Source organism: Pantherophis guttatus, chromosome 7 (assembly GCF_059756535.1).
Source record: "Pantherophis guttatus breed Tessera chromosome 7, ASM5975653v1, whole genome shotgun sequence".
Lineage (NCBI taxonomy): Eukaryota > Metazoa > Chordata > Lepidosauria > Squamata > Colubridae > Pantherophis > Pantherophis guttatus.
In genome coordinates this window covers 11,026,264-11,052,523 of record NC_142069.1, presented here as the reverse complement: position 1 = coordinate 11,052,523, position 26,260 = coordinate 11,026,264, and the positions used below count along the sequence as shown (strand labels likewise).

At 39.2% G+C, this 26,260-nt stretch overlaps 2 protein-coding genes across 4 annotated transcripts in view; one reads left to right on the top strand and one right to left on the bottom strand.

Moving 5' to 3' along the window:
- Window positions 1–8,812, bottom strand: part of RECQL (RecQ like helicase) — a 20,899-nt gene extending 12,087 nt beyond the window's left edge. Inside the window, exons 1-6 of one of the 3 annotated variants that reach the window (XM_034442606.3) lie at window positions 8,607–8,812; window positions 4,875–4,986; window positions 4,655–4,732; window positions 3,630–3,824; window positions 2,018–2,197; window positions 908–1,014 (exon numbers count right to left, since the gene is read on the bottom strand). In XM_034442606.3, the coding sequence (XP_034298497.1) occupies window positions 908–1,014; window positions 2,018–2,197; window positions 3,630–3,824; window positions 4,655–4,673 (501 nt within the window). In that variant the 5' untranslated portion in view covers window positions 4,674–4,732; window positions 4,875–4,986; window positions 8,607–8,812. Of the gene's footprint in view, window positions 1–907; window positions 1,015–2,017; window positions 2,198–3,629; window positions 3,825–4,654; window positions 4,733–4,874; window positions 4,987–5,907; window positions 6,379–8,606 lie in introns of those variants that run through there. The other 2 variants (XM_087873660.1, XM_087873661.1) reach the window with 2 other exon arrangements.
- GOLT1B (golgi transport 1B) lies at window positions 8,738–26,260 on the top strand. The gene is made up of 5 exons (XM_034442605.3): window positions 8,738–9,086; window positions 13,322–13,413; window positions 15,093–15,271; window positions 19,569–19,650; window positions 22,598–26,260. The coding sequence occupies exons 1-5, from the start codon at window positions 9,062–9,064 to the stop codon at window positions 22,634–22,636; spliced, it is 417 nt and encodes a 138-aa protein (XP_034298496.1). The 5' UTR covers window positions 8,738–9,061; the 3' UTR covers window positions 22,637–26,260.

Sequence of the window (26,260 nt, the reverse complement as noted above, 5' to 3'; positions counted from 1 at the left end):
TAGAGATTCACAGTCATCCAGGTCATGGTTGTCCCAAAGGTGCTTTTTTCAGGCGGCAAATGGACTTTCTTGTTTTTTCTTTTAAAGACATTTCGCTTCTCATCAAAGAAGCTTCTTCAGCTCTGACAGGATAGTGGGGAATGGAAGGATTTATATTCCTTGCAGGCAGCTGTTAATCTGCATCCTTTTAGAGCAGGGGTGTCAAACTCACATCGTCTCAGTGGTGTCACATGATGTATCGTGACTTTTCCCCCTTCGCTAAACCAGGCGTGGGCGTGGCCAGCAAGTGACGCATCTGGCCCGCGGGCTGCGAGTTTGACAGCCCTGTTTTAGAGGGTCATTGAAGCATTTGGAGGTTTAGCTGTGTCCTCAGGGTCACCTGAGTGGTGCTAATGGTTCCTTTCCGCACTAGCCGCTCCAGATCAGAAACAAAAGCGGAAGGCGACAGAAGTAAATTCTGGTTTGTCTGCCAGATAAAAAGAGATCATTTCCAAGTTGGAAGGTTTCAACAGAGCCTGTGGAGATTCTCTGTCATCCAGATCATGGTTGTCCCCGAAGATGCTTTTCCAAAAGGCAACTGGACTTTCTTCATTTTTTTTTCCCTTGAAAATGTTTCGCTTCTCATCCAAGAAGCTTCTTCGACTCTGAAGAACTGAAGTGAAACATTTTCAAGGGGAAAAAAAATCAAGAAAGCCGAGTCCTTTGGCCTTTCAATCAAGTATTAAATCCAATGCTGTTTCTTGTAGCATCAACATATAGATCTCTTCGAATAATCTTTTTTTTTTTCCTATGTCATTTTGGTGGCAAGACTCATTCTAATCAGCAGAATCACTCTTGTTCACTTACAGCTGCTGCTTTCAAAAACTAACATCTCTGGTAACTGGTCAACTTGGCACCTAGCCCATACCTTGCTGCTGGAAGCATTCAGTAAAGTTGCTGATATACCCAGCTGTTCCAACATCATTAGCTGATCCTCCATGAGGGAGATGAGAGGACAGATCACAAGGGTGAAGCCTGGAACAAAAAAGAAATCGTATTAATCACTGGAAAAATGTATTTTCTTTGTTGGCACATTTTCATTTAATAAGAGAAATGTCATACTGCAGAAGGAAAGTGGAGGGCTCCTTGATGCTGCCTGAGTTTGATTGTTTTCCAGCCGACATTTCATTACCCAAACTAGGTAACATCATCAGTGCTAATTCGGAGTGGGGTTTGCTCTCTGTTTATATTCAAGTGTAGGGAACCCCAACCTCTGGTCTGTGGACCGGCACCAGGCCACAGCATGCCAGAAACCGGGCCGTGCAAACAAGCTAAGTATCAAGAGTTTGCAGTAGAAAATCAAATCCAGAAAAGCACACAAAGATAACTGATGCAGCAGGATTCATTAACTTCTTTATATACATATAATACATGAAGATAAATGTACGATACCAATATAGATTTTTCTTCAACGTAGTAGCAGTTACAAGCAAAACACAAGGCAGGAGAGAACAGTTAGTTTCATTTTCAGCCGAGCAGACTAGTTTCAGTTTCTCTGCACAGACTCAGAAGCTGCAGATTAACACACGCCCTGGCTCCAGTCTGTCTCAGTTCCCAAACAGCCTTCATTGTCTGACTTAGTTGCTATGCCTATACATTGGCTGACCTTGTTACCATGTCCTATTCCAATTGATGAATATACTCTCACACGAAGCCCCATCCGTGGGATGCAGACAGCACACCAATCCACGCCCTCTCTGGTCTGCGGAAAACCCTCTCTCCATGGAACCGGTCCCTGGTGCCCAAAAGGTGGGGGAGGGCACTGTTCTAGTGGCTTGTTGCGCTAGATTTGCTTAACAGCAATCTTACCAGCAGATGGAAGATTGGAAGGAAAATGTTTTCCTATCTGTTTGTCCTAACTTGTCTGAAGAGTATTAGATTAGAAAAGGCTGTTAGAACATTATGCAGTATGAATCCATTACTTCTTACTGGCTTCAACCAGCAACAGTTGCTTGAGTTACAAAACGCAGGTACTTACCCTGAGAACCTTCTGCCGGCAACTGATAACACAGGCTCTTTCCCCCTCCAGTAGGCATGACGAGGAATACATCTCTGCCTGCCATTGTTGCATTAATTGTCTCCAGCTGCAAGGGCCTAAATTTCTGGAGGCCAAAGCTCTTTTGTAACACATCCCTAATCTTTGCGGACCACGGAAAGTCTGTGAAAAGAACATTTAAAAACAACTTTTGAGGTTCGTTTGGGTATAGAAAGACAGTTTAAAGGGTTTTCTCTGCAAAGGGGCAACAATGAACCAAATTTTAAACGTTGTCCATTTTCTAAACTGAAAAATAAAACCCCTGTACTGAGACCATTGAGTTGGAAAACCTCAGCCAGAGAACAAGATGTAGAACTACTTGCTTTTCCATCTCCATTTTTCTCTCTTTTACAATCAATATATTCATTGTGCAATAGAAACGAGAATCAAAGGCCAGCAGGGTAAGACCCTTTCTGAAAAACTAAAGTCAATTATGAGCAAGTGAACTACAGCCAACTTCTTTTGATCTAAATCAGGGGTGTCAAACCAAGACCCCGGGGGCCAGATCTGGCCTGCGGGTTGCTTAGATCTGGCCTGTGGGGCCACCCTGGAAACAGCAAAGGACCAGCCTGCAGGGCCTCTGCCAGAGAAAATGGATCTTGGGAGGGTCACGGGCAACCCTCCTTAGCTCTGTTTTTGCTGGCAGAGGGTTGCAGGAGGCAGTTGCAACCGAAAGCGGACCTTAGGAGCCTGTTTTCACAACAGGCTCTACTAACCCCCGACACAAGTGACATTGAGCTGGCCACGCCCACCCTGGCCAGCCCCCCCCCCCCCCCGAGGTCAAACACAACCCTGATGCGTCCCTCAAAATCAAGTTTGACACTCCTGATTTAAATGAACATCAAACTAGTGGTTATTTATATGTCAAAATATTATGACTGCTTAATATAGCAGTGAAGAATCTTCCCCAAATTTTAAATTGATCTGAAGCAACAAGAGAGGGAACTTTGCATGAAGTATGAAGAGCATGCAGAAAAGGATTTATGCTGCTTTCACCTCATTTAACTAAAAAACAGATGTAGCCTATTTTTCGGAGTATAAAACGCACTGGAGTATAAGACGCACCTTAGTTTTTGAGGAGGTAAATAAGAAAAAAGCTGATTGGTGGGTGGATCAGCCTCCCGAAATACCCCCAATCAGCTGTTCCTAGAGGTAAATTTTAGCAATAGGTTCATTGGTTGTAAATTCTGTGCCTTGCCTTTTTTTCTGCCTCTGAAAGCCTCCGAAACAGAGCTTCAGAAAAAAAGGCTTTTTTTTCTGAAACTCTGTTTGGAGGCTTTTTTTCTGAAGCTTCTTTCAGAGGCTTCTTTCAGCCTCTGAAACCTCCATTTGAGCAGCTGGGCGGGGCTACATTTGGAGTGTAAGATGCACCCAGATTTTCACCCTCTTTTTGGGGAGAAAAAGGTACGTCTTATAGTCCGTAAAACACAGTACATAAAATTAACAGCCTTTGCATTTAATAGCAGTGAACATCTTTTGAATATTGAACATAACATTGATTAGGTCATTGTTTGACTCTAATGGCAACATAATAAAGATTCTGGACTTGCAAGACCTTCTTTGTTCCAGTCCTCAGTTGCTGATTCATTCTCTTTGCTGCTCCCGCTTTCCGTGTCGGAAAACTGTCGTATTTTCTTCTTCAATATGGTCTTCTTTTGAATTAGTTGTTGCTGATGTTCAAGAAGTTCTTGAATCTGGATTTCCAGTGCCTGCAGTTCATCGTCAACAGACCCCAGCTCCTCCTGCAGCACTGAAGAAGGGGGAAATTGCAACATTTTTTCTCCATTTGGTGGGAATTTAATACACCCTGCAAGGAATTGTCATGCTTTCTCTTTCTCTTATGCTTGCTCCAACCAGGCCTCTAAAGTAGCTCTAAAGAAAGACACACTCCAGTATGACTAAACTTGTCCATTGATATATCCAGTAAGGCCCCTTCTTTCCAAACTAAAAGCTGATTTAGCCCAAATCCAAAAGATCTATAACACATCCATGCATATACAGTAGTGGCCAAAATTGTGGAAACCTTTTGGGGAAAGTGTATTTTTGAGGTTTGATGGCTAATAACACCACTTTTGGGGGCGGAGGGGGGGGCAGTTTCAAGATAATCATATTCCACTGCTGGAATGGCCTGGGAATAGGCCAGACCTTAACCCAGTTGAAAATCTATGGAGCCAACTAAAGAAACTTGTTAGTCAGAAGCGACCCAGCAATAAAACCCAGTTAATAAATGCAATAATTCAATCTTGGTTTCACATTATAACAGCTGCAGAACTAAAAGACTTGGTTCACTCCATGGGAAGACATCTATTTTCTGCCTCCCGAGTCCCAGCTGATCGGGAGGAAATGGGGATTTTTCAGTAACCTTCCTCTGGAGTAGGGAGGGGATGGAGATTTTACAGTATCCTTCCCCTGCCATGCCCACCAAGCCACGCCCACCAAGCCATACCATGCCCACCAAGCCACACCCACAGAACCTGTAGTAAATCTTGAAACCCACCACAGACAAACAGATAGACAGACCGACAGACAGACAGACAGATATAACCTGTTGTAATAAAGTATTTTGGAAGCATGAGTTACCTGAAAGAGTAGTTGACATCGCCTTTAAAGTGCTTCACTACCAAATATTGATCAAAGCAATACTCCAACAGTTTCTTCCTGGGGGAAAAAAAAAGTTGCTGTCAATTGAGGATTACTTGTAGTCTATGCTAAGCCTAACAGGATGAATAAAATGCCAGGGTTGGACTATGTTTGTGTTTAAACCCTGTTCGATGGGCACAGCATCCCCAGTCCCACTTACAACTCATTAAATTCAACAAGTTGACAGACATCATGTAGTGCTTAAGATCTCCAACATGCCACTGGTCCTCAAGTCGCCTGAGGAAGGAATACATTTTACTCTGCCCTGAACTCTGTGGAAAAGAGCAATAATAGTTTGTTATTAGATAGCCATTTTTTCATTTTAAAAGCAGCTTTTTTTAATCCAGATTTTAAACTAAAAACAAAGACTGTGGTGCAAAAGACCATTAAGAAAACACTCAAAATCTACAGTAAGGCAATACCTTTTATAACGTAAGAACCAATTCAGAAGTCCTAAAATAGCAAATAAACTTATTATTTCTCCTGAAATGTGCAACTAACCTGAATATCAGGCAGAGCAAAGAAGTTTAAAAATCTGGCACACTGTCAACATTGGAAGACTGTTGATCAGATTGGTTTAAACTCTTCTCTGAGCTATGCAGCTTTCAATTGTCAGTGACATTGGGACAAAACCAGATGTAAAAGATAATTCCTACATCTGTTTTCTTTCTTGTATGCAACCTATTGTGGCCACTAGAGAGCAGCATATCATCTGTCCAGTTCATCTTTTTGGGCTCATCTTGGGGAGTTGAATTCCACACTTCTTCAGGTTGCCAAGGTAAAGAAACATTGCTATGGGTTTTTTTTAAGGGAGGGGGAATCTTTGAGGCAGCACTGACTCCTGGCAACTGCCTGGACAAGTCCCTGCAGTTTTCTTGGCAAGATTTCAGAAGCGATTTGCCATTGCCTGTTTCCTAGGGCTGAGAGAGTCTCATAGAAAGCATCAAAACAAAAACAAGCCAATATAAAGATGGAAACACCAGTAACAAAGATGCGGCCATTAGTACTTTGCAAAACAAAACCCTTGTCTTTAAGAAATAAATCTTTAAAAAAAATCTGTAGAGCAGGGGTCTCCAACCTTGGCAACTTTAAGCCTGGCAGACTTCAACCCCCAGAATTCCCCAGCCAGCACCTTTTAAGACTGATTCAATCACACTATTTGTAAAAGAGAGGGAAAACAATCAGGAGCCTACATTGCAGGATTGTTGTAATCTCTCATTCTCTCAGACTCCAGACATAACGTCCCTCCCAAAGTGTCTATGGAGATTCTCAGTCACCCAGGTCATAAGTTGTCCCAAAGGTGCATTTTTCAAGAGGCAACTGGACTTTCTTGATTTTTCTTTGAAGACGTTTCACTTCTCATCCAAGAAGCTTCTTCAGCTTTGACTGGATAGTGGGGAATAGAAGGTTTATAGTCCTTGCAGCCAGCTGGTCATTTGCATTCTTTTTAGAGAGTAGTTGAGGCCACTTGGAGGTTTATCTGTGTCCTCAGGGTCACTAGAGTACAAGTAGTCTTCAACTTACAACAGTTTTTTTTTTAAATTTAATTTATATGCCACCCTTCTCCAGAGACTCAGGGTGGCTTACAATGCGTTAAGCAATAGCCTTCATCCTTTTGTATATTTATACAAAGTCAGCTTATTGCCCCCACAAACTGGGTCCTCAATTTACCTACCTTAGAAAGGATGGAAGGCTGAGTCAACCTTGAGCCTGGCGAGATTCGAACCTGCAGTAATTGCAGGCAGCTGGTCTTAATAACAGGGTGCTTTAGACCACTGTACTACCAAGGCTTCATTAGTGACCATTCAAAGTTACAACGGCACTAAAAAAGGACCTTATGACAGTTTTTCACACTTAACGATCATTGCAACATCCTCCTGGTCACGTGATCAAAATTCAGATGCTTGACAACTGAGTCACATTTATGACAGTTGCAGTGTCCCAGGGTCACACCATCCCCTTTTGCAACCTTCTGATCAGCAAAGCCAATCGGGAAACCAGATTCACTTAACAAACCGTGTTACTAATTTAACCACCGCAGCGATTCACTTAACAAATGCAGACAAAGAAAGTCGTAAAATGGGGCAAAACTCTCTTAACACACATCTCACTTAACATCATAAATTTTGGGCTCAATTGTGATCGTAAGTTGAGGACTACCCGTTGTACAAATAGGTGTGGAGCCTTTTTGGAACTGCTGAAAGGACCACGTTGTAGATGAGGGAGATAGATGATGCCGTATCTCTCCCCCTCTGCTGAGAGAGAGCTGTTCAGGTGACTGACAACACAGATAAACCTCCAGGAAGGAGGAGAATATAGGAGAACAAACCTATCAGGACAAGATTCAGCAGTCCATCTGCATTTAAAAGACAAACGCCACTCTTTTGAAGATAGCAAGGTCCACATTTTAGACAGAGAGGAAGGCTGGTTTGAAAGAGGGGTCAAAGAGGCCATTATGTCAAAATTGAACAGCCCTCTCTCAACAGAGGGGGAGGGATACGACATCATCTATCTCCAGTCTACAACACAGTCCTTTCAACTGTCTCAAGAAGGCTCCCCATCCGTTTGCACCACTCAGGTGACCCTGAGGACACAGATAAACCTCCAGGTGGCCTCAACGACTCTCTAAAAAGGATGCAAATGACCAGCTCTCTGCAAGGAATATAAATCTTCCCATTCCCCACCATCCAGTCAGAGCTGAAGAAGCTTCTTAGAAGAGAAGTGAAACGTCTTCAAAGAAAAACCTCCATAATAAAATAATAATTTTTTTAAAAAAACACCTCCATAACTGTCTGCTTTGCCTCTGCAACCAAACAAGACAAACACAGACTTCAAGGGATAATTAGACCTGCAGAAAAAACAATGGCTACCAACCTGCCTTCCATTGAGGACCTGTATACTGCACGAGTCAAAAAGAGGGCTGTGAAAATATTTACAGATCCCTCGCATCCTGGACATAAACTGTTTCAACTCCTACCCTCAAAACGACGCTATGGAGCACTGCACATCAGAACAACTAGACACAAGAACAATTTTTTCCCTAACACCATCACTCTGCTAAACAAATAATTCCCTCAACACTGTCAAACTATTCACTAAGACTGCACTACTATTACTCTTCTCATCGTTCCCATCACCCATCTCCTCCCACTTATGACCACATGACAGTAACTTTGTTCTTGTATCCTTATGATTTATATCGATTGTTTCCTTGGCAGGAAACAAGACATCCCGATAATAAGCCCAATCGGGCTTTTGAGCACATGGCAATAAGGCCAAGTGCTTATTTCAGGGTTCAAAAAAATATAAGACAGGGTCTTATTTTTGGGGACACACGGTAGACACAAGAACAGTTTTTTCCCGAACGCCATCACTCTGCTAAACAAATAATTCCCTCAACACTGTCAAATAATTTACTAAGACTGTATTAGTATTATTCTTCTCTTCCTTACTAGCATCTATCTCTTCCCACTTATGACTATAACCATGTCGCTTGTATCTTTATATTGTATCTTTACAATTTATATTGTTTTGTTTCCTAGTACAATTTGATAGCTTATTAGTATCCTTGACTATCACTACGTGTTGTATCTTTTTATTCTTGATGAATGTATTTTATTCTCCTTACGTACACTAAGAACATATAAAGCACCAAAGACAAATTCCTTGTGTGTCCAATCACACTTGGCCAATAAAGAATTCTATTCTATTCTATTCTATTCTATTCTATTCTATTCTATTCTATTCTATTCTATTCTTATTCTATTCTAAAAAAAAAATTCCAGTTGCCTCTTGGAAAGAAAAAAAAAAGGCACCTCGGGGTCCCTCCCGGAGCAGCCCTCGACCTACCTCCCATCCCTTCCCTTCCCCTTCCCCAAATGAGGAGACCAACCTCTCCCTCCGCCGCGCTCAAGAAATTCCAGCCGGCATCTTGGCCCCGCCCCTTTTAGTCCTTCTTTCTCCCTCCCGCCCTTTCCGGGCCTGCCTTAGCCAATCCGCCGCGGCGCGCGCCTCTCCCCTCCTGGCCTCGCGCTTTTTTACCCCTCGGCCACCTCAGCTCAGCCGAAGCTCCGCCCCCACCTCGACGGCCGGAGGAAGGAAGCGGAATAAAGCCGGCGCTGATTGGCTCGGCGCTCTCGCCCCAATGGGATGGCGTTTTGGATCGCGGCGGCAGAGCGGGCGCCTCGGCGGCAGGAGGAGGAGGAGGAGGCGGGTCGGCAGGCGAAAGCCGGGGAGTCTGAGGGGGCTGCGTGTTTCCGGAGGACGTGGCGAACGGGCTCCTGAGGCGGCTCCGGCTCCTTCTCTTCGGTTCTTTGTCCTGCTGGCGCGGCGGCTCTTACCGACATCATGATTTCCCTCACGGATACGCAGAGTGGGTGAATTGAGGGGAAGGGAGGGGAGGGGGGGGGCAAATATTCCTGCTTCTGTAGTAATGATTGTTGGCATTATCCTCCCCATATGCAGCCTCCTTCCTAGCTTTTTAATCCTTGTTCTGTTCCACGAGCTCCTCATTGCTCTCCCAACGTTGATTGTTAATATAAAGTCATTTTAGCATTGGGGCTTTAGGATTGGGGCTTGGAATGGGAGACACTGTCCCCCCCCCTCGGGAAACACCCCGCCTGGAAGGTTCCCCTTTCTTCACCTAATATAAATATAATAAATATAAATATAAACTAAAATGAATGGCCAAAGGCAGCAGCGGAAAAAGCTGCATGGATGGGACCGGGCAATTAATTCAGCAAGACTTGGGTTGGGCTTCAGTGTGTGTGTGTATATATATATATATGTATGTATATATATGTGTATGTGTATACACATATATACACATACATATACATATATACATACATACACACATAACTTCTATCTATATCTATCTATCTATATAATTGCTACTACTACAATTGTTATTTTGGAGTGGGAGACTGCTTCACAACCTCTCACGCGGTATGATTCCTACCACTGTTCCTGTACCCTTGTCCTATGTTATTTTTAAAAAAGTGGAGGTAGGAGTGCTTTTTATATGAAAAAAAAAATGTATATTTTATATGAGCATCAGACACGCTCTAATTGCAGAGTGCCTCCACCCTGAGGGCCCTCCAGCTGTGTTGGATTTTAATAGCTGGATTTAGGATGTGAAATCCAAATTCACTTGGCAGTCAGTGGATTAAAGAAGGAAAGCTGGCATAAAATCACCCAAGCTGAACTATCAGGAAAATTAGAATTATTTAAGGTAGAATGTGTTCTTTTGCCATATATTGGTTCAAAATAATCTGCGGTGTACTTGAGCTTCCTTGTTTGCCTGCAGATATTTTATTACCCAACTATGTAACTATGTGTGCTAGTGAGTGTAGGGTTTGCTCTGTTTTTATACTCTAATCAAGGAACTACTAAAGTGAAAACCACACTGATACCAACCTCCTGGCAGGGTAAGCTACAGCAAATCACACGCTCAGTAACACTCATGATGTTACATAGTTGGGTAATGAAACATCTGTAACCCAAACTCAGAGCACCAAGGACTCCATTGGTCAACCCTGAGCCGAATATATTCTCTTCTATTGGAAAATAATCTGAACATCAATGTTGGAATATTTGGATTTTTTTGTACTTGGATTTTTTTGTATAATTCAAGAGTTGAATGATATGCAGCCTTGTTTTAAAATCCATTAAAATGTTTGTATTTAGCCTTCTGAAGGTTAGCAGAGGAGGGATGCTAAATTGTTTGGCTAGGTGTAAAGGAAGCAATTTCTCACTTATGTCAACCAGTTATTTTGCCCGTGTGAAATAACTTCTCACCTGTGGCTACTAAATGAAATGTTTAAATACAGAACTGCATTAAGGCACAGACTATCATTTATTGCACATTTAAGTATTTGGTGTTATGGAGATTTTAATAAGGGAAGAATGGGTTTCTGCTTCCACAAATGTTATAAAGTCTAAACGAAAAAGAGAGCTGGACCAATATGTGGCAGACTGAGTGATCAATGGCTAATTGTCATAACTATACTACCTCTAAAAGACTAGAATTCTGTAAATAACTTGTGAGAAGCAGCAATAAAATAGTTTATCTCACACCTGTTCTTTTTGTGAGCGCTCGAGGAATGCTTACACTGGCATGTGTTGAATTCTGTTGGCTATATTTGAGTAACTGCTCACAGAATTAATACTTTTATGATAAGCAGTCTTGTATAGAAGCAGCCTTTTTTGTGTAGTGTATGATAACTCATACCTCAGTTGGATAAATTAATGCTACTTTGGTTAAGTAAAATAAAATGATTTCATTGTTACTCATAAAAGTTGCACAAGGAAACATTTGGCATGTTTACACAAGTAACGTGAATATTATGCAATGTCATGGAACATAAAGAAGCAAATTCATAATTGTGAGAATCAATTTAGTGCCAAATGTATTACAACTTTTAAAGCAAAACTTTTAAAAAGTTATACAGAAATCATGCTGGGAACCTTTAAGGTGTTTATTCCATCCTCCTGTACTGTCCCCATGGAGCAGTTAATTCTAGGTACTGAAGCAACTTTGCTGTTCACTCCCTTCTCTCTCTTACTATAGGGTTACTGTCAGAAATCTGATACCTCTTTATGTCCTCAATTTGAATCTGTCAAAAAGTCTAAATCACTACTTAAAACATAAATGTTTTATTTCTCTGTTGATTTGCAGAAATATTCCAGAGTTATGAAACATTCCAGTTTCTGTTGTCCAAAAGTGTCCCTGGATATACATAGCTTAAATGAATTTTACCAAAACTATAACTTGTATATTTGAAAATTAACAGTTCCCGAACTTCAAAATCAAGTCTGAAGTTCACAAAGGAGAGAAAATGAGTCCAGCTGCATTTCTCTACTAAATACTGAAATAAAGCTTCCTTTCCTTAGCAGCCTGCTCAGTTTCTATGCTGGTTGCAAAAGAGAGGTAGATTGCTTTGTTCCTCTTCCAACTGTTTGTTTGCTCTCTCATTTGCCTGAATTTCCTGGTCATCGTATTAATTCTTAAAAATAAATTTGATGTTCCTTATAACAGTTTATTCTGCTTAAGGCCGCTGTCTGAAAAATTAAAATAATTTATAAATACTGTGGGATCCTTGGTGCTCTCTGAGTTTGGCTATTTTCTCGCAGATGTCTCATTACCCAACTAGATAACATGATCAGTGCTAGAAGGGAGTAGGGTTTTCTCTCTATTTATGTACTGGTGGTTTGCCATGTCAGTGCTGGTGGGAGTGTTTTTGGTGATTCCTTGATTATGTTATTATTTACTGTTAGTTTGTCTAAGTTGGTAGTTCCTTGATTGGGTTTTGTTTACTGCTTCCTTGAGCTACAAATTTTAAAATATTTCAAGAAGGAATGCAAAGTTTATCTTACTTTGTACTATTAATATATCAATAAAGTAATATATCATGGTTATTTTAATTGTAAGGTGTTTAGATAAGGAACTGCTATGCTAGAATAGGTGGACCAGATCTGCATTGAAATCAAAATACATTTTTATTGCAGAGATTTAATGTTAGAGTAAAACTGATGTTTCAGTTTATTTGGTAAAAAACTAATTTTTTGCATTTAGTTAATCATGGGTCTATCCTTTTTTAAAAATAGTCTTCATGGAAGAAATATAAGTAGATTATTTTAAAAAGTCTCTAAACTGAGTGGAAAAATGATTGTCTTCATAATGTGCAGTTATGGGTATTGTCCTATGGACAACAATTACGTTGGGCCTTTGCAAAATATTTGAAAGAAATGTTCTCAAAGATGCATTAGTGTAAAACAAAGTCCACTTTTTTAAAGTATCCGTTTGTAGGATACAAATGGATACTTTTTAAAGTATCCGTTTGTAGGGTTTAATGGCTGCTTTGAACAGTGACAGGTGACTCTACAATATATTTCCAGTTGTCTCTGCATGCACAGAAAAGGCATCTGCTAAGATTACTGGAGAAGTGAATTGGCAGGGATGACATGGTTTATAAATGCAATAAGTAATTTGAGGGAGAAGGTGTTAATTGAATGTAATACTTCCTCATGAATTCTGCTTTGAAGAGGAATTCTGGATCTCAGCACCACAAAGTGTTAGGACTTTGTTTACATTACACAATTAACAAATGTTTTAGAAACCTTGTAGGTAAGCCTACTGTGGGAGACAAAAAAGGGAAAAGGACAATTGTGGCTGCAAATGTGATCGCTCAGGGCTGTCAAACTCGCGACCCATGGGCCAGATGCGTCACACGCTGGCCATTCTCACACCCGGTTTAGTGAAGGGGGAAAAAGTCCCTATACATTACGTGACGCTGCCGCGATGACGCAAGTTTGACACCCCTGTGATAGCTGAATCTATAGATCAGCACTGTATCAAATACTGGCTATTTTTAGAGACAAAGGTGTCAGTAATCAAAACAAAAATATTCTTATAGACGTGCCTTCAAAATAGCATGTTTTTATCTCAAAAGAGGGCAAGTGTCAGGGTTTTTTAAAAAAAAAAATTGGAGCCAATTTAAAATTAACCTTGGCTAATGTTATAACTAACTGTGTAAGGTTTCAATGGATATTTTCTTTTCTTGTTGACACTCTGAGTAATTAATACTCTTCTTTTTTGTCTTGCAGAAATTGGGATGGGTCTTACAGGTTTTGGAGTATTTTTTCTTTTCTTTGGAATGATCCTATTTTTCGACAAAGCACTTTTAGCTATTGGAAATGTAAGTAGTTTTGCATGAATAACATTTACACAGAATGATAGGATTCTGAAAGTGCCTATGTTTAACACAGACAAGTCATGTAATTCACCTCTGGCCAAATTCACACAACGGTCTAGACACAAATGAGATTGGAGGTTGATGCTGGAGGCTCAGCAAGTTGTAGAAACTGGTACATAGAGGAGCCAGACTATTGTTTTTGCTTTAAACGTTTAGTTGTGTCTGACACTTGACAGCTTTATAGGCAAGTGCTGTCTATGCTATCCTGTCAAGCACAGTTTTTTGCAATTGTTGCATGTTCAACTTTATATCAAATTAGATGTATATCCAGCCAGCGTGTTCTTTGCTTGCCTCTTCGTCTTGTTCCAAAAAAGCATTCCTAGCATCATTGCCTTCCCCAGTGAATTTGCACACATGACATGGCCAAACTAAATCAGATGTAGTCTTATAATTTTAGCTTCTAGTGATATCTCTGGTTTTATACGATTTAACACCTCTGTTAGTTACACTCTTCTCTCCATGATAAACCCAATAATTTACGCCAGCACCACAATTCAAAGGCATCAATTCTCCTTTGATATAGATTGCCAGACCATTATATTACAAAGTTTTAATATGGTTTACAGGTAATCCTCAATTTATGGCCGCAATTGAGCCCAAAATTTCTGTTGAGAAGTAGGACAGTTGTTAAGTGAATTTTGTCCCATATCACAACTATTCTTGCCACCGTTGTTAAGTGAATCACTGCAGTTGTTGAGTTAGGGGCTGGCTTTCCCGTTGACTTTGCTTGTCAGAAGGTTGCAAAAGATGATCACATACATGTCCCTGGGACATTGCAACTGTTTTAAATACATGCTAGTTGCTAAATGTCTGGATTTTGATCACATGACATGGGGATGCTTTAACTGTCCTAAGTGTGAAAAATGGTCATAAGTCACTTTTTTCAGTACTGTTGTAACTTCAAATGGTCAGTAAACAAATGGCTGTAGGTCAAGGACTACCTGTACTTGTTTGGTTACAATGTGTTAGCTGAACAGGAATTGTGTTTTTGCCAATGTAGAGTTAGTGTTCAATGTGTGTTAATCTAGACTTCTTTTTGGGGAAGGAGACAAAACTGAATGTTAAAATACAGCAGTGTGGGAAATGTCACCGAGTGAGATATTCATTAGTTAAATGACACACTAATTGCTAGTTGTGTATAAAAATTATTCTGGAGATGAAAGATTCTATTTTTACAATGGTACGTTTTGCACATCCCTATTTATTACCATATTTAATCCTTAGCGATATAGGCATGAAAGTTAGCTAGTCCCTTTCTCTCAGCCCAAACCACCTTACAGAGTGGTTGTTGTGGAGAAAATAGAAGGAAGGAGTATTACGTATTTTCATCGCCTAAAGTTATTTATAAACGTAATAAAGGTGGGAGAAAAATAAATGTTCCTCTCTAAATCTATCATATTACTAATACCCCTAAGTGTTTATACTGTAAATTATTTACCTCCCTTTGGAAACAGTTGTGTTTTTTGATTGTGCCAACATTATAAAAGATACCTTTAAGACATTCCTGTTTCCTCCAATAGCAAATTGTTGGTATAGATGTTTTGAGATGTTTTGTATTGAATCTGAGTATTTTCTCTCTGAATATTTCCTATATTCAAATACATTTGTTTTCATTTTTGCAGGTTTTATTTGTGGCTGGCCTGGCTTTCGTAATTGGTTTAGAAAGAACTTTCAGATTCTTTTTCCAGAAACACAAAGTGAAAGCCACAGGTTTTTTCTTGGGTGGTGTATTTATAGTTCTTATTGGCTGGCCTCTGATAGGAATGGTCTTTGAAATTTATGGCTTCTTCCTCTTATTCAGGTAAGGTCTTCTTGAAAATTTGTATTTTTATTTAATTATATATCAAATGTATTAACCGCCCATCTCCCTCACAGGGAGACCATTTAATTTTGGTTCCAAGTATGCTTTTGGTTGGCTGTCACTGAGAAATTGCCAAATTCTGCTCGAGGAGTTTGTAAACATTCCTTATTTCAGATATGTGAAGAATAGTGCTTGAAATCACAATTAGAAAAATATTTAGCTACTAGTGATGATGAAACTTCTAAGACAAAGAAAAGAAAAAATAGATAGAAATGTGGAAGAGAACAAGCTTTTTATTAGCAATCATTTCTCCTATAGAGTTGCATTTCATGGTAAGAACAAGTTGTTTCTTTCCTGTTGCACTGTTGGCAACAGGAAAAATGTGGTAGCTCCCTACACTGCTGGCTTGTGAATTCTGGCACACAATCCCAGGTGAATGCACCTTACTACCAAAAAGAAAATTTGCATAGAAGTAACTATTCATTTATTAGACTTATAGGCTACCTCCATCTGTATAACTGGGCAGCTTTCAAAATGCATGAATAAACACAATAAAACTACATAATGCGTTGTCCAAAAGAGTGCCTGGAGATAATCAACATTTAATGAAACAATCAAAGCATCCCATAAGGGGCTTACTGCTCATTGTAACGCAGGTGTGGAATGGAGCCAGGTTTTAAGGGCTCATTTAAATAAGGTCAGAAGTAGGGCAGGCATAAGAATCTCAGGTGGTGTTCCAAGGACAGACACCATGACACAGAAGGATTACTTCGTGGGTCCCACAAGGGATCAATGGGATTTAGAGCATGCCGACTCTGTCAAACCAGGTAGGCAGAGAAAGATAACCAGCTTTTGTAGAAATCTGTTTACTTGCTAGGTCGATGACAAATAGTTTGAAAGCTATAAATCTTCAGACCAGTGTGAATAATACTTCTGATTATTTAATAATCAGTTGCAGGCTTGCAGGTTTGTGTGTTCGCTTTTCTTTTGCAGATCTTTCTGCTTGTCTTACTTGGGGCTAAAAATTCCCATGCCATGATCAAATCCTTCCTTAGCAGTGCTTGAAATGATTACAGAACACTTCAGGTGGGGAGCTTGCTTAATGTAGACTATTCTCTGAGTTTAGTGAAGACCAGGAAAGTGAGGTTTGCACCAGAAAGTCAAATGTAAATATGTCAGTCTCTTCCACTGAATTTTAATTCCACTATCTCTTAAAATAAATGGTGGCTTTCTCCTAAACAAAAAGATGCTTAGGGCTGAATTCAGATTGCATTCATTCGGTATCCGAATACTGTATTCCCTACAGATTATGAACCAACAAGCCTGCACGTTGTATTAATTTGACAGGTATTTGTATAATTTGAGAACTACTCAAGTCATGATTTCTTAAATGATACCAGGTTAGAATTTATCAGATTATTTGTGAGATGATGTCTCTACTGAAGAGCATGGCATTAATTCAGTCATCATGCAACTCCCAGGTTTCAAGTTTGAAAACAGACAGGCAAATCGCTTTAGAATATAGAATTTTTTTGTTCCTTTCTGTGTTTTCTTCTGCCTCCATACTTCACCTCTGGTTTCTTTGCCTTTAATGATAAACTGAAAGATAAAATGAAAAGCATTTTGGAGTAAGTGTGGCTGATGGTAATTGTGTGATCCCAAGTGAATACACATTTGAATTAAGGAGGTGTCACCCTGCTAACACTGATTGTGGGTAAGGCTTTCACTTTTGGATATGAAGCCACAGCACATCCTTAGTGTAGTTATCTGAACATAATGTGGGTTGTGTTTGAATTCTGAACATTTATTCACACTTGCAATTAATGCACGATGATAGCAGATTCTGAGTGTGAACAAGGATGTGTAGATCTGTTTCTGAGTTCATAAACATTACAATACAGGTTGATTGCAACAAAGCTGTTACATTTGTTCATTCCTTAATCTTTGTTAATGAGGAACAATAGTAGATGTATAGGCTCACCTTGGGTCACATTATTACAGTTACTTCTTAACTTTGTTAAATTTTACCATTCCTAGCCTTGTAGGTTCATTGTAGTCACTTGTTACATGACAGTAGTTTCATTAATTGTACAGTGCAAATCCAAATTACCAGAGAGATTATTTTTAGCCATATAAAAGTTTAAATAATCATCAAATGATCAATGAGCTTCTTAAGTTCAAAAATTCCTACCGTTCTACTGTACATTGTAACTCAAGCAGTTTAATAATAAAAACAGTAAAAACTTCCGCTATGAGGACTGCTACAATGAGTGAGTAAGTGATTGAATGAATGAAGTAAATAGTAATTTGTAGTACCTTAAGACACCTACAAATATAAGAATATTTAAGAGTACATAGGTTCCCCTTGAATACTAAGCTCCATGCTAAAGTTTAAATAAGCATTCTAATGTTTTTGCACTCTTATCGAGATTGTTGCCATGTATATTTTTTTGCTCCAGTTATCAATCTTTAGTTAACAAAAAAATTCTCTCTCACATGACATACTGAGGAATCTCATTGTTTGGCTCATGGGAAAGACATATGTTTAAAGGCATTTTTTTGTGAAGTGGTGTCTTAGCCCCAGTTTGTTTCCATAATATATTACCTTAATTGTAGTTGAGGATATCACCTTGATACAAAGTAGGAACTGGCTAATAGCCATGAGCCCTCTAGGTTTATAAAATGCTTGTAGTGGCATCTCATCTGTTCCTGGGCTGATTTTCTCTCACGTTCACGTACAGATTTTCTCTCACGTTCACCTACCCACCCTCACGGAAAGTATGCAGCATACAGATTTTCAGAGCCAAAACAGCTGGAGGAAGGGGGAGCATTTCCCAACTGCCTGTGCAATGATTAATGATTCTTTTTTCTACAACACCAGTATATTATTGGGAATCCTTTTAAACTGCTTATTTCAATAACTTATCTTTCACAACCCTCTTCTAAAATTCCATATAATTCCTTGAAATGTTTCCAGTTTTCTGTGCCGAAAAGTGGTTTTCCTTGTAAGGTGGAAATGGAGAGAATTTGCATTTAGCAATAAGCTATAGCACTTAAACTTATATACCACTTCACAGTGCTTTATAGCCCCATCTAAACAGTTTACAGATTCAGCATACTGCCTCCAACAATCTGGGTCCTCATTTTGCCGACCTCGGAAGGATGGAAGGCTGAGTCAACCTTGAGCTGGTGAGACTCGAACTACTGGCAGCTGGCAGTCAGCAGAATTAGTTTGCAGTACTGCATTCTAACCACTGCGACACCATGGCTCGCTGATGATTTAGGTACTTACAGCAGTACTAAGAGAAGTAGATTTACCTGCCCATCTGGGATCCTCTTAAATGTGCGACACTCTGATGTCAAGAAAAATATCAGTAGAACTCCAATTATAGGGGGGTGCTGCTTTCTGATTTTTGGGACGAAGCATTATAACCTAGTTCAGCAAGGCCCCTTGACCCTATTAGTACTTAACCAGCCCATTTTACAAGTCCCTAAGTTTGTATCTATAAAAATTGTGTGTGGATTTTCAGAATAATAGTCTTCACACAACCATACTGTCCTAATAAACTATTTAAGCAGTCTCCTTCCCAAAGCTGGACTCAACAGTGGCTATTTGTTGCATGTCATGAAACTGGTCCTGTCCATATTGTTTAAATGTTTCTATTACCCTGTGAGAAGCAAGGAAACTAATTAGGAAGCACATAAGTCTGTACAGGTAGTCCTCACTTTCTGACCATAGTAAGAGCAGTAACTTTGTTGCTAAACACTACATTGTGACATCATGTGATGGCACCGACTTATGACATCAGTTCCTGTTGCAATCATTAAGTGAATCACCATAGGATAATGTCACATGACCATAACTGGTGACTTCTTGCCAGCTTCCCAGTCACAAATGGTAACTTTCAGCTGTGAAAGTCACAAATGGTGATCACATGACCACAGGACGGTCATTGTAAATGTGTCCTGATTGCCAAGCATCCAGATTGCAGTCGTCGTCATAGGGACGCTGTGATGTCCACAACCAGACATCTCTATTGCCATTGTAAGTTTGAATGGTCACTGAAAGAATAGTCAGTAAGCAAGGACTACCTATATCACTAACTACTTGAAATATGTAAAGATTTAGAGATGGGTACACTCTTCATTCTGAAAGGGGCGAATATATGTGATACAAGGAATTACATATTTCTTCATACAAAAAATAAACTTTTTTAAAAAAATCTTAGGAATGTGTAAAGGGAGCCTATTTGGAAAAGTCTTCTAATCTTGTAATGTATTTTTTTTTTCTTCAAAGGGGCTTTTTCCCTGTGGTGATCGGTTTTATTAGAAGAGTGCCAGTTCTGGGGTATCTGTTGAATCTACCTGGTATAAGATCAGTAAGTATTAAATAATTTCACATAATACACAGCAAGTTCTGTTTTCTTTCTGTTTCTTGGATTCCATTTAAAGAACCTGGACCATCAGAGATGTGCATTCAAAATATGGGTCACCAAATGCTTATATTTGCCTTCAGGTAACAACGATAACAGGATTCAAAATTAATTCTGCGTCAGGATAAGCCAGTCTTCCCTATCCTTATATTTATTCTCCAGATTTTTTTGGACATCATCTCCACATGTTTAAGGTCAGAAGAGACATAATTTTACCCTGAGTTTTTTTTTCTCTACTTGAATTTGAATTAGGACAATTTTCATACAATCACTCACAGGGTGTTTTTTTTTACTTATCTTGCAGCTTATCCAGCAAATTGAGTTTAAAAGCTGGTTTGGTATAGAAATGGATTGGTCCTTTAGTTTCAAGAATACATTGTTGATATGCATAAATTGTCATGTCACATGTAAAGCCCCCATCAGATTTACTCAAGTCCCTTTGTCAGTATAAATCACAGGTTTGTGAAAAACTACTTACCTCCTTTAAACATTTCTGAATTTTTGCATTTTTCCCCATTGATTGTTGTCAGTGATTCATTTAAGTCTTCCTGGCATATAAAGGAAGTCTGAATGAACAAATAACACAAATAAAAATCCAAAATGGGCAAATACTTCTTGACAGAACTGTAGCTACCATTTATGAAGCTTAATATAAAAACATTATTTTTCCCAAGCTTAACAAATAGGTTCTACACTCTCTCCTCATTTAGTGATTGCATTCTGTTCCACTGACTTTTTTGTTAAATGAAATGGTCGCTAAGTGAACATGTGACTCAGAGATGGTACCACTGTGGTTGCCACTGTGTAATTCAGATAAAATTCTCTCCTACAGTGTCTTGTGCCTGATATTTTTGTTGCCCCCTTGCAGAGTGGAGAGATCGCTTAAACTGTCTCTTATTGAGCTGCTTTTCTCCGCAAGACTTCCTTAAAATGTGTTAACCTCCAGTTAAGACTCAGCTCAGTGACCTTAATTAATTGATTAAGAAACCTCCCCTTTGTAGTGCAGCTTCAAAGTGACCAGGCCTTAATCAGTTTTTCACACTGAAGGTTTTTGTTGTCAGGTGCCCCAAAATTGGAGGGTATTGGTCAGAAATTGAATTTTTGGCCACCCTGTATTACTGCCATCTTCGCAACTGGTCACTAAGTGAGGACTATCTGTAATGATTTTCCAATTCCAGTTTGAGGCGACAACCTAACATTCTCTAAAACCATTGGAGCCTATGAATGAGAAGGACAGTTGGGAGAGAGCAAGAAAGAATTTTTTCTTTTAAGACTGCTAAGTGTCCGTTTTCCTTAAAATGGGCTTGTGTCTTGTTAGGTGCATTAATTATCCTCCTCCCCCCAAAAAATATATATATATAAAATAATGGGGAACATTTAGAGGGTGCTTGAGAACTATCTTCAGAATGCCCTGCATGTATATACAGTATGAAGGCTTTCAGAAAAGGTTTCACTCTAGGAAAGTTGAGGCAGCTGAGAAAACAATCGAGTGACAGGAAAGGCATCAAGAGCTTCTCCACATGCCATTTTATTTTAAGCATTCTTTTTTCCTATTTTGTGCACCAAGACTGTCAGGAGCAGTAAATTAAACCAAGCAAATATAACAGATTTATTGTTCATGGGTCATTAAAAGGAGACAGTTCAACTATCACCTGGGCTCACCTGTTGCTTTTGCTAGCATCTCACACCCTAATTTGGGTATAATGGTTTCTGGAGGTACAGAATAAGGATGGGGAATCTTCCCAGCTAAAATATGCTCCAGACAGCTTGTCAAATAATAGCAAGTTGTCGTATATTGCTGAGGTGAAATCCAACTGCAGGGGGAGTTTCCAGAAGGGAATATGGGCATCTGGCAGGCCTCACCAGGCGTATCCAAGACTGCCTATTGCCCATGTCCATCTTTACAATGGTCAATGCTCATAAAACAACATGGCAGCATCCTTGTGGATGTTGACACATTTCTTTACAGCTGTGATTATTCTCTATCTCTAATTTTGCATTTCTGAACATGTTTAATATTAAACATGCAGTGGCTGGCATTTGTTCAAGGTGCATTATAAATTGAGAATTCTAAATAGGATACATATAGACATATATCACGTTTTCAGGATATAGCTGCAATTACACTTAGGCTAGGAGAAGCATGCTGCCCTTTTCTCGGCCTGGCAGTGTGCCATGCCAAAGATTGGCATATTTTGCTTTATTGCTGCAGGAGCCTCTGAGCCCCACATCGTGCCTGTAGTTCCCAAGGCATCAGTATGTCTAATGGATTAAAAAACTTAGTTAATACAGCTGGGTTTTCTTTTTATATTAAATCTACTTAAATAAGTCTGTTCATAATTTGGCTTGACATCTTGCTTATTGCTTTCCTGTATCAATATCATTTATAAACTGGACTTTATGGAGTTAAATCCTTTTGGAAAAGTTAATTCTTGATGTTTTCTTCAAAGCCTGCGTAGGTTCAGGAGACAATTCCCAGTAATGGTTAGTTGAAAATATCATTTTCAGTCTATTAATGCATGAATGGCTGATTATTTTTCAAAACAATATTCTTTTCTCCCCCCTTTGGGTTATTGAGCTAACGGTTTTTATACTTGCATTATTTCTGATTTATTTATTTATTTTCATTCTGTTGCATCTTCATGTTGCTCTGTGTTAACATAAAAACATACCATGGCTAAATGCGGTTGTAATGCAAACGGTCTTACTTTGTGTAAACTACATAAGGCCTTGGATAGTATTGTTTGAATAAGATTATACTACACCCAGTCACTCACTTAAAATGCAAGTGTTGAAGTAACATCAATGTGTTCCATTCTTAATGAGTGTATTAAATTACAATTTCTTTTCCCTACCCCGATTCCATCTTCCCTTCTGTCTCCTTTGCCCACAGCTTGTAGATAAAGCTGGAGAAAGCAACAACATGGTATAATGATTGACAAAGGTCCTGAAGACTGGTTCTAAATTTATATTATTTATAAAACCTTCATGAAGATCGGTCAGTCCAGCACAACGATTTTGTTGTATACAAAGGCAACATTTGTAATGGTCTTTGAAGTAAGTTTCCAATTTACACCATAGTATACAGTAAACCTATTTAATATATAAAAAAAAAAGAGAAGCAGAAGCAAATTTGCAACCTGAGACTTGGCATTGACATACCAGGAATGCTGTGAACTCAACTGGCGAAAAAGTCACGGAATGTTAGAACTCTTCAAGACTTCTTCATGTTTTTGGAGTACAAGCTAAATGCAGCAAACTCCATGGAATTAACAGTGCCTGTCATTTTTACCTCCTTACGTCGGAAAGTGTAATAGAGTGATCATGGGTCAGTTGGTAAGGCGTGGCCCTTCTCTCTTCCTGCCTGCCTGCCAAATTTCCTACTTCCTCCCCTTTTTTTGGAAGGGGAAAAAAAAAATCTTCTCCCAACTGTTTCTTCTATTGAAAGCGAGACAGCTTCCTTACGCTTGATTCACACGGCGTTTAAAATGAATTCTCATTTTTAACAGTAGCAGAAGACTCCATCACACGGTTCAGCTGTATAAATCTCTCTGTAAATAGACGCGGAAATAAACCTTTGTAGGAAAATGTTTCCAGCCAAATGTAAATTTTCATTACCTACATCTTTTACCTTTGGAATATGCAAAAAAAAAATCATTTTTTTGTACGGAATTGTACAAAACTGTGTTAAACCATTCCTGGGTTCGTTAGATGTTTGGTTTGGCAGGGAATGGGGAAACCATTTTTACACTCCTTTCTACTGGTTCTCTTTATCCCAATTACTGGTAAGTGTTGGAAGCAAGAAGTAACCTTTTCCTCATTGAATAAACTATGTGCACATAATATGTAGCTCCTGAAGTGAGTTGCTTTGCTTCATGATGTTCACACAGTTTATGAAACGGGAGTTGCCTAGCTCGCAAATTTGTGCAAGGGCATTTCAATCCCGAATCTTGTTTTTAATTTGGTTATTGGTAGCCAACATATAAAGTCCTAAAGCATGAAGCATCATGTTTTGTTTACTGGCAATATCTGAGATCCAGGAGCTAGATTTGAAGGACTGAGCTTAAGCGTCCCATTCTTATTCTGAGGGAGCAAGTTACGAAGCTAATTTATTGTGTGTATAACCTTTTCTAACCATCAAACAAATCAGCCAGTTTGCTGGGAAGTCTTGGGAAATCATATTAGTAGCCTTGATCAAGTAGCACATTAATTTGTTATATTTTGACTATGAGAAACAATTCCTATTGCTACAAATGGCAAGATTCAGAACTTTTATGGACATTTAACTGAACTGGCAAAAGAGGAAATGTGAATGACTTAAGCCATAGGAAAATCACATTGTTCTTTTTTCGGACCCCTTCTTGCAGTGGCTCTTGATGATAAATTTGTCCTGACTACTTTAGTTGAAGCAAGCAAAGCTATTGATTTCTTTAAATCTGAATGGTTCAAACAGCCAGACAAATACCTTGGAGTGAATAAACACTAGTGACTAATACCCAAGGATGGGAACTATTTTGTTCTTTAAATGTGCACTAAGTGATTCTTTAAAAGAACTTTCTGATGAGACGAATTGATTTTGTAAAGCTGTGAAAATCATTTTTGAATTGGCGCTTCAAGGGACAGTTCTCCGTGAGCTTTCCCATTGTAGAGGAGTTAACAAAACAAATATTCCATTATGGATCATTCTGATCCCAAAATAGAGCACTCCCAATTTTGAAACAAATGGTCCTTGTGTTCTGGTGTAGTCTGATACAAAATGGGCCTGCTATGGTGTTTGGGCCACTTCCAAAAACATTCGGAACATCCTGTTCCAGAGTTGCAGTATTATATGATGGAACAATTGACACACTCCTGACACATTTCTTTGATTTCATCTTGGGAGAAGTATCCCTTAAGAAAGGATGTTTTTCTTTCTTAAGGGGTGGTGGTGGTTCCGTAAGAGCAGCAGGCAAGCGTATGGATGTGCACAGCTCCATTTGCACGAGTGGCTGGCAAGCACACCTGCCGCTCGCACAAATGGAACATGTGTGCCCACATTTCCCGCAGCTCACGTGAGGAGGTGCCCATGTGCGTACTCGCCCACCACTTCCATAGCCCGGTCCTGGAGGACTCGGGGCTGGTAATGGGCCACGGCCTGGGGTTTAGGGAATCCTGCTGTAGGCAGTTGGTTGTTTTCAGTCTTAAAATAGACGTAATTGATCTAATTGTCCCTACAACACTGGTAACATGGAGTGTTGTTTTATATTGCAGACTCTGTCTCTAATTATTTTAAATAGAATCCTGTTGAGTAGGCTATGGTCAAAACATAAACCTTAAACATGTTTGCTATGTATGCTCTAGTTTGATACTTTGGCTGTAGAAAATAATTTTTAACTGGCTCTCATATTTTAAACCATTTCAGTTGCAGTTTGTGGGCTGGGAGAGATGCTTAAGATTTGGAGCAATGCACATGTCCTTAGAGCTATAAATTTGGGTTTCATCAGATGTTTTGCAACCTCAGGAGTCTTTCCAGAAGGATCAGGCTGCCAGATTATCTTCCTTACATTTTACAATGAGCCTCATTTGAGTATTGAGTCTCCAACACCACACTACTACCAAGTAAGATGGATTCTTAATGCAATAGGAATAAAAATCTTCCTATTTCTGTTTCTTTTCCATGTTGTGAAGGTAGCAGAGGAAAACGTTGCTTCCAGTCATTTTGGGGCATAATCCCATCAAAACATCATCAGGCCTCCATCGTTTAATTTATCATATCCATGTGACATTCTGGTTAAGTCATAATTTACTTAAATGTAGGTGAGACATTGGTTAAATAGCAAACTGTGTCATGGTGCTCTAGAAAATAAAGCGAAGACAATTTGCTTCTTACACTGGCCACTTTGGATGGCATCCTTTCACTTTTCTGAGATTCTCATTAAAATTCAGAACACTTTTTTAAAAAAAATTCAAAGGGGTCGTTTTTTAAGTCAGCAGAGTGCAATCTAATACCACTGCTGTTCTGTTGCCTTGCCAAACCCTCCTAGAAAACCTTCTAAAGTTGCTTATGAACGAATGGAAGGTTGTAAGTGGTAGTATATTTCTCTTTCACAAAAAAGGAAGGAGCCAGAGAATTTGATTTGATTTCAACTAGTTTGCTGTGTTGTGTGGTTTAAAACATACTATTACATTTACGTTCAGGCAGCCAGGGAGCAAAATACAATCCTTGCAACTTCTAAGATCCTACCCTTTAGCAGTCACAAAATTAGTTTTTATAGAATTGGCATTGCGATAGAAGATGATTGAACGATTCTTTAACCTTAAGGCTGTCTTATGTTTGTATACTTGGGAATCATTGTGCTCACACTACATTGAGGCTCATCTCCAAGGGTAAACATACCTGAGCCTCGTATGTTGTAATCATTTGCAGAAATAATACCTTCTGTAACAAATAAGATCTCCCTATTTAAGTGTAATTCTTGATTGCTTGAAAAAAAAATCCCATAAAAGATCTTGTTTTGGAAAATATATTGTAAATATACTTGTCATACCTTGAATAAATGGGTACTTTTTCTACGTA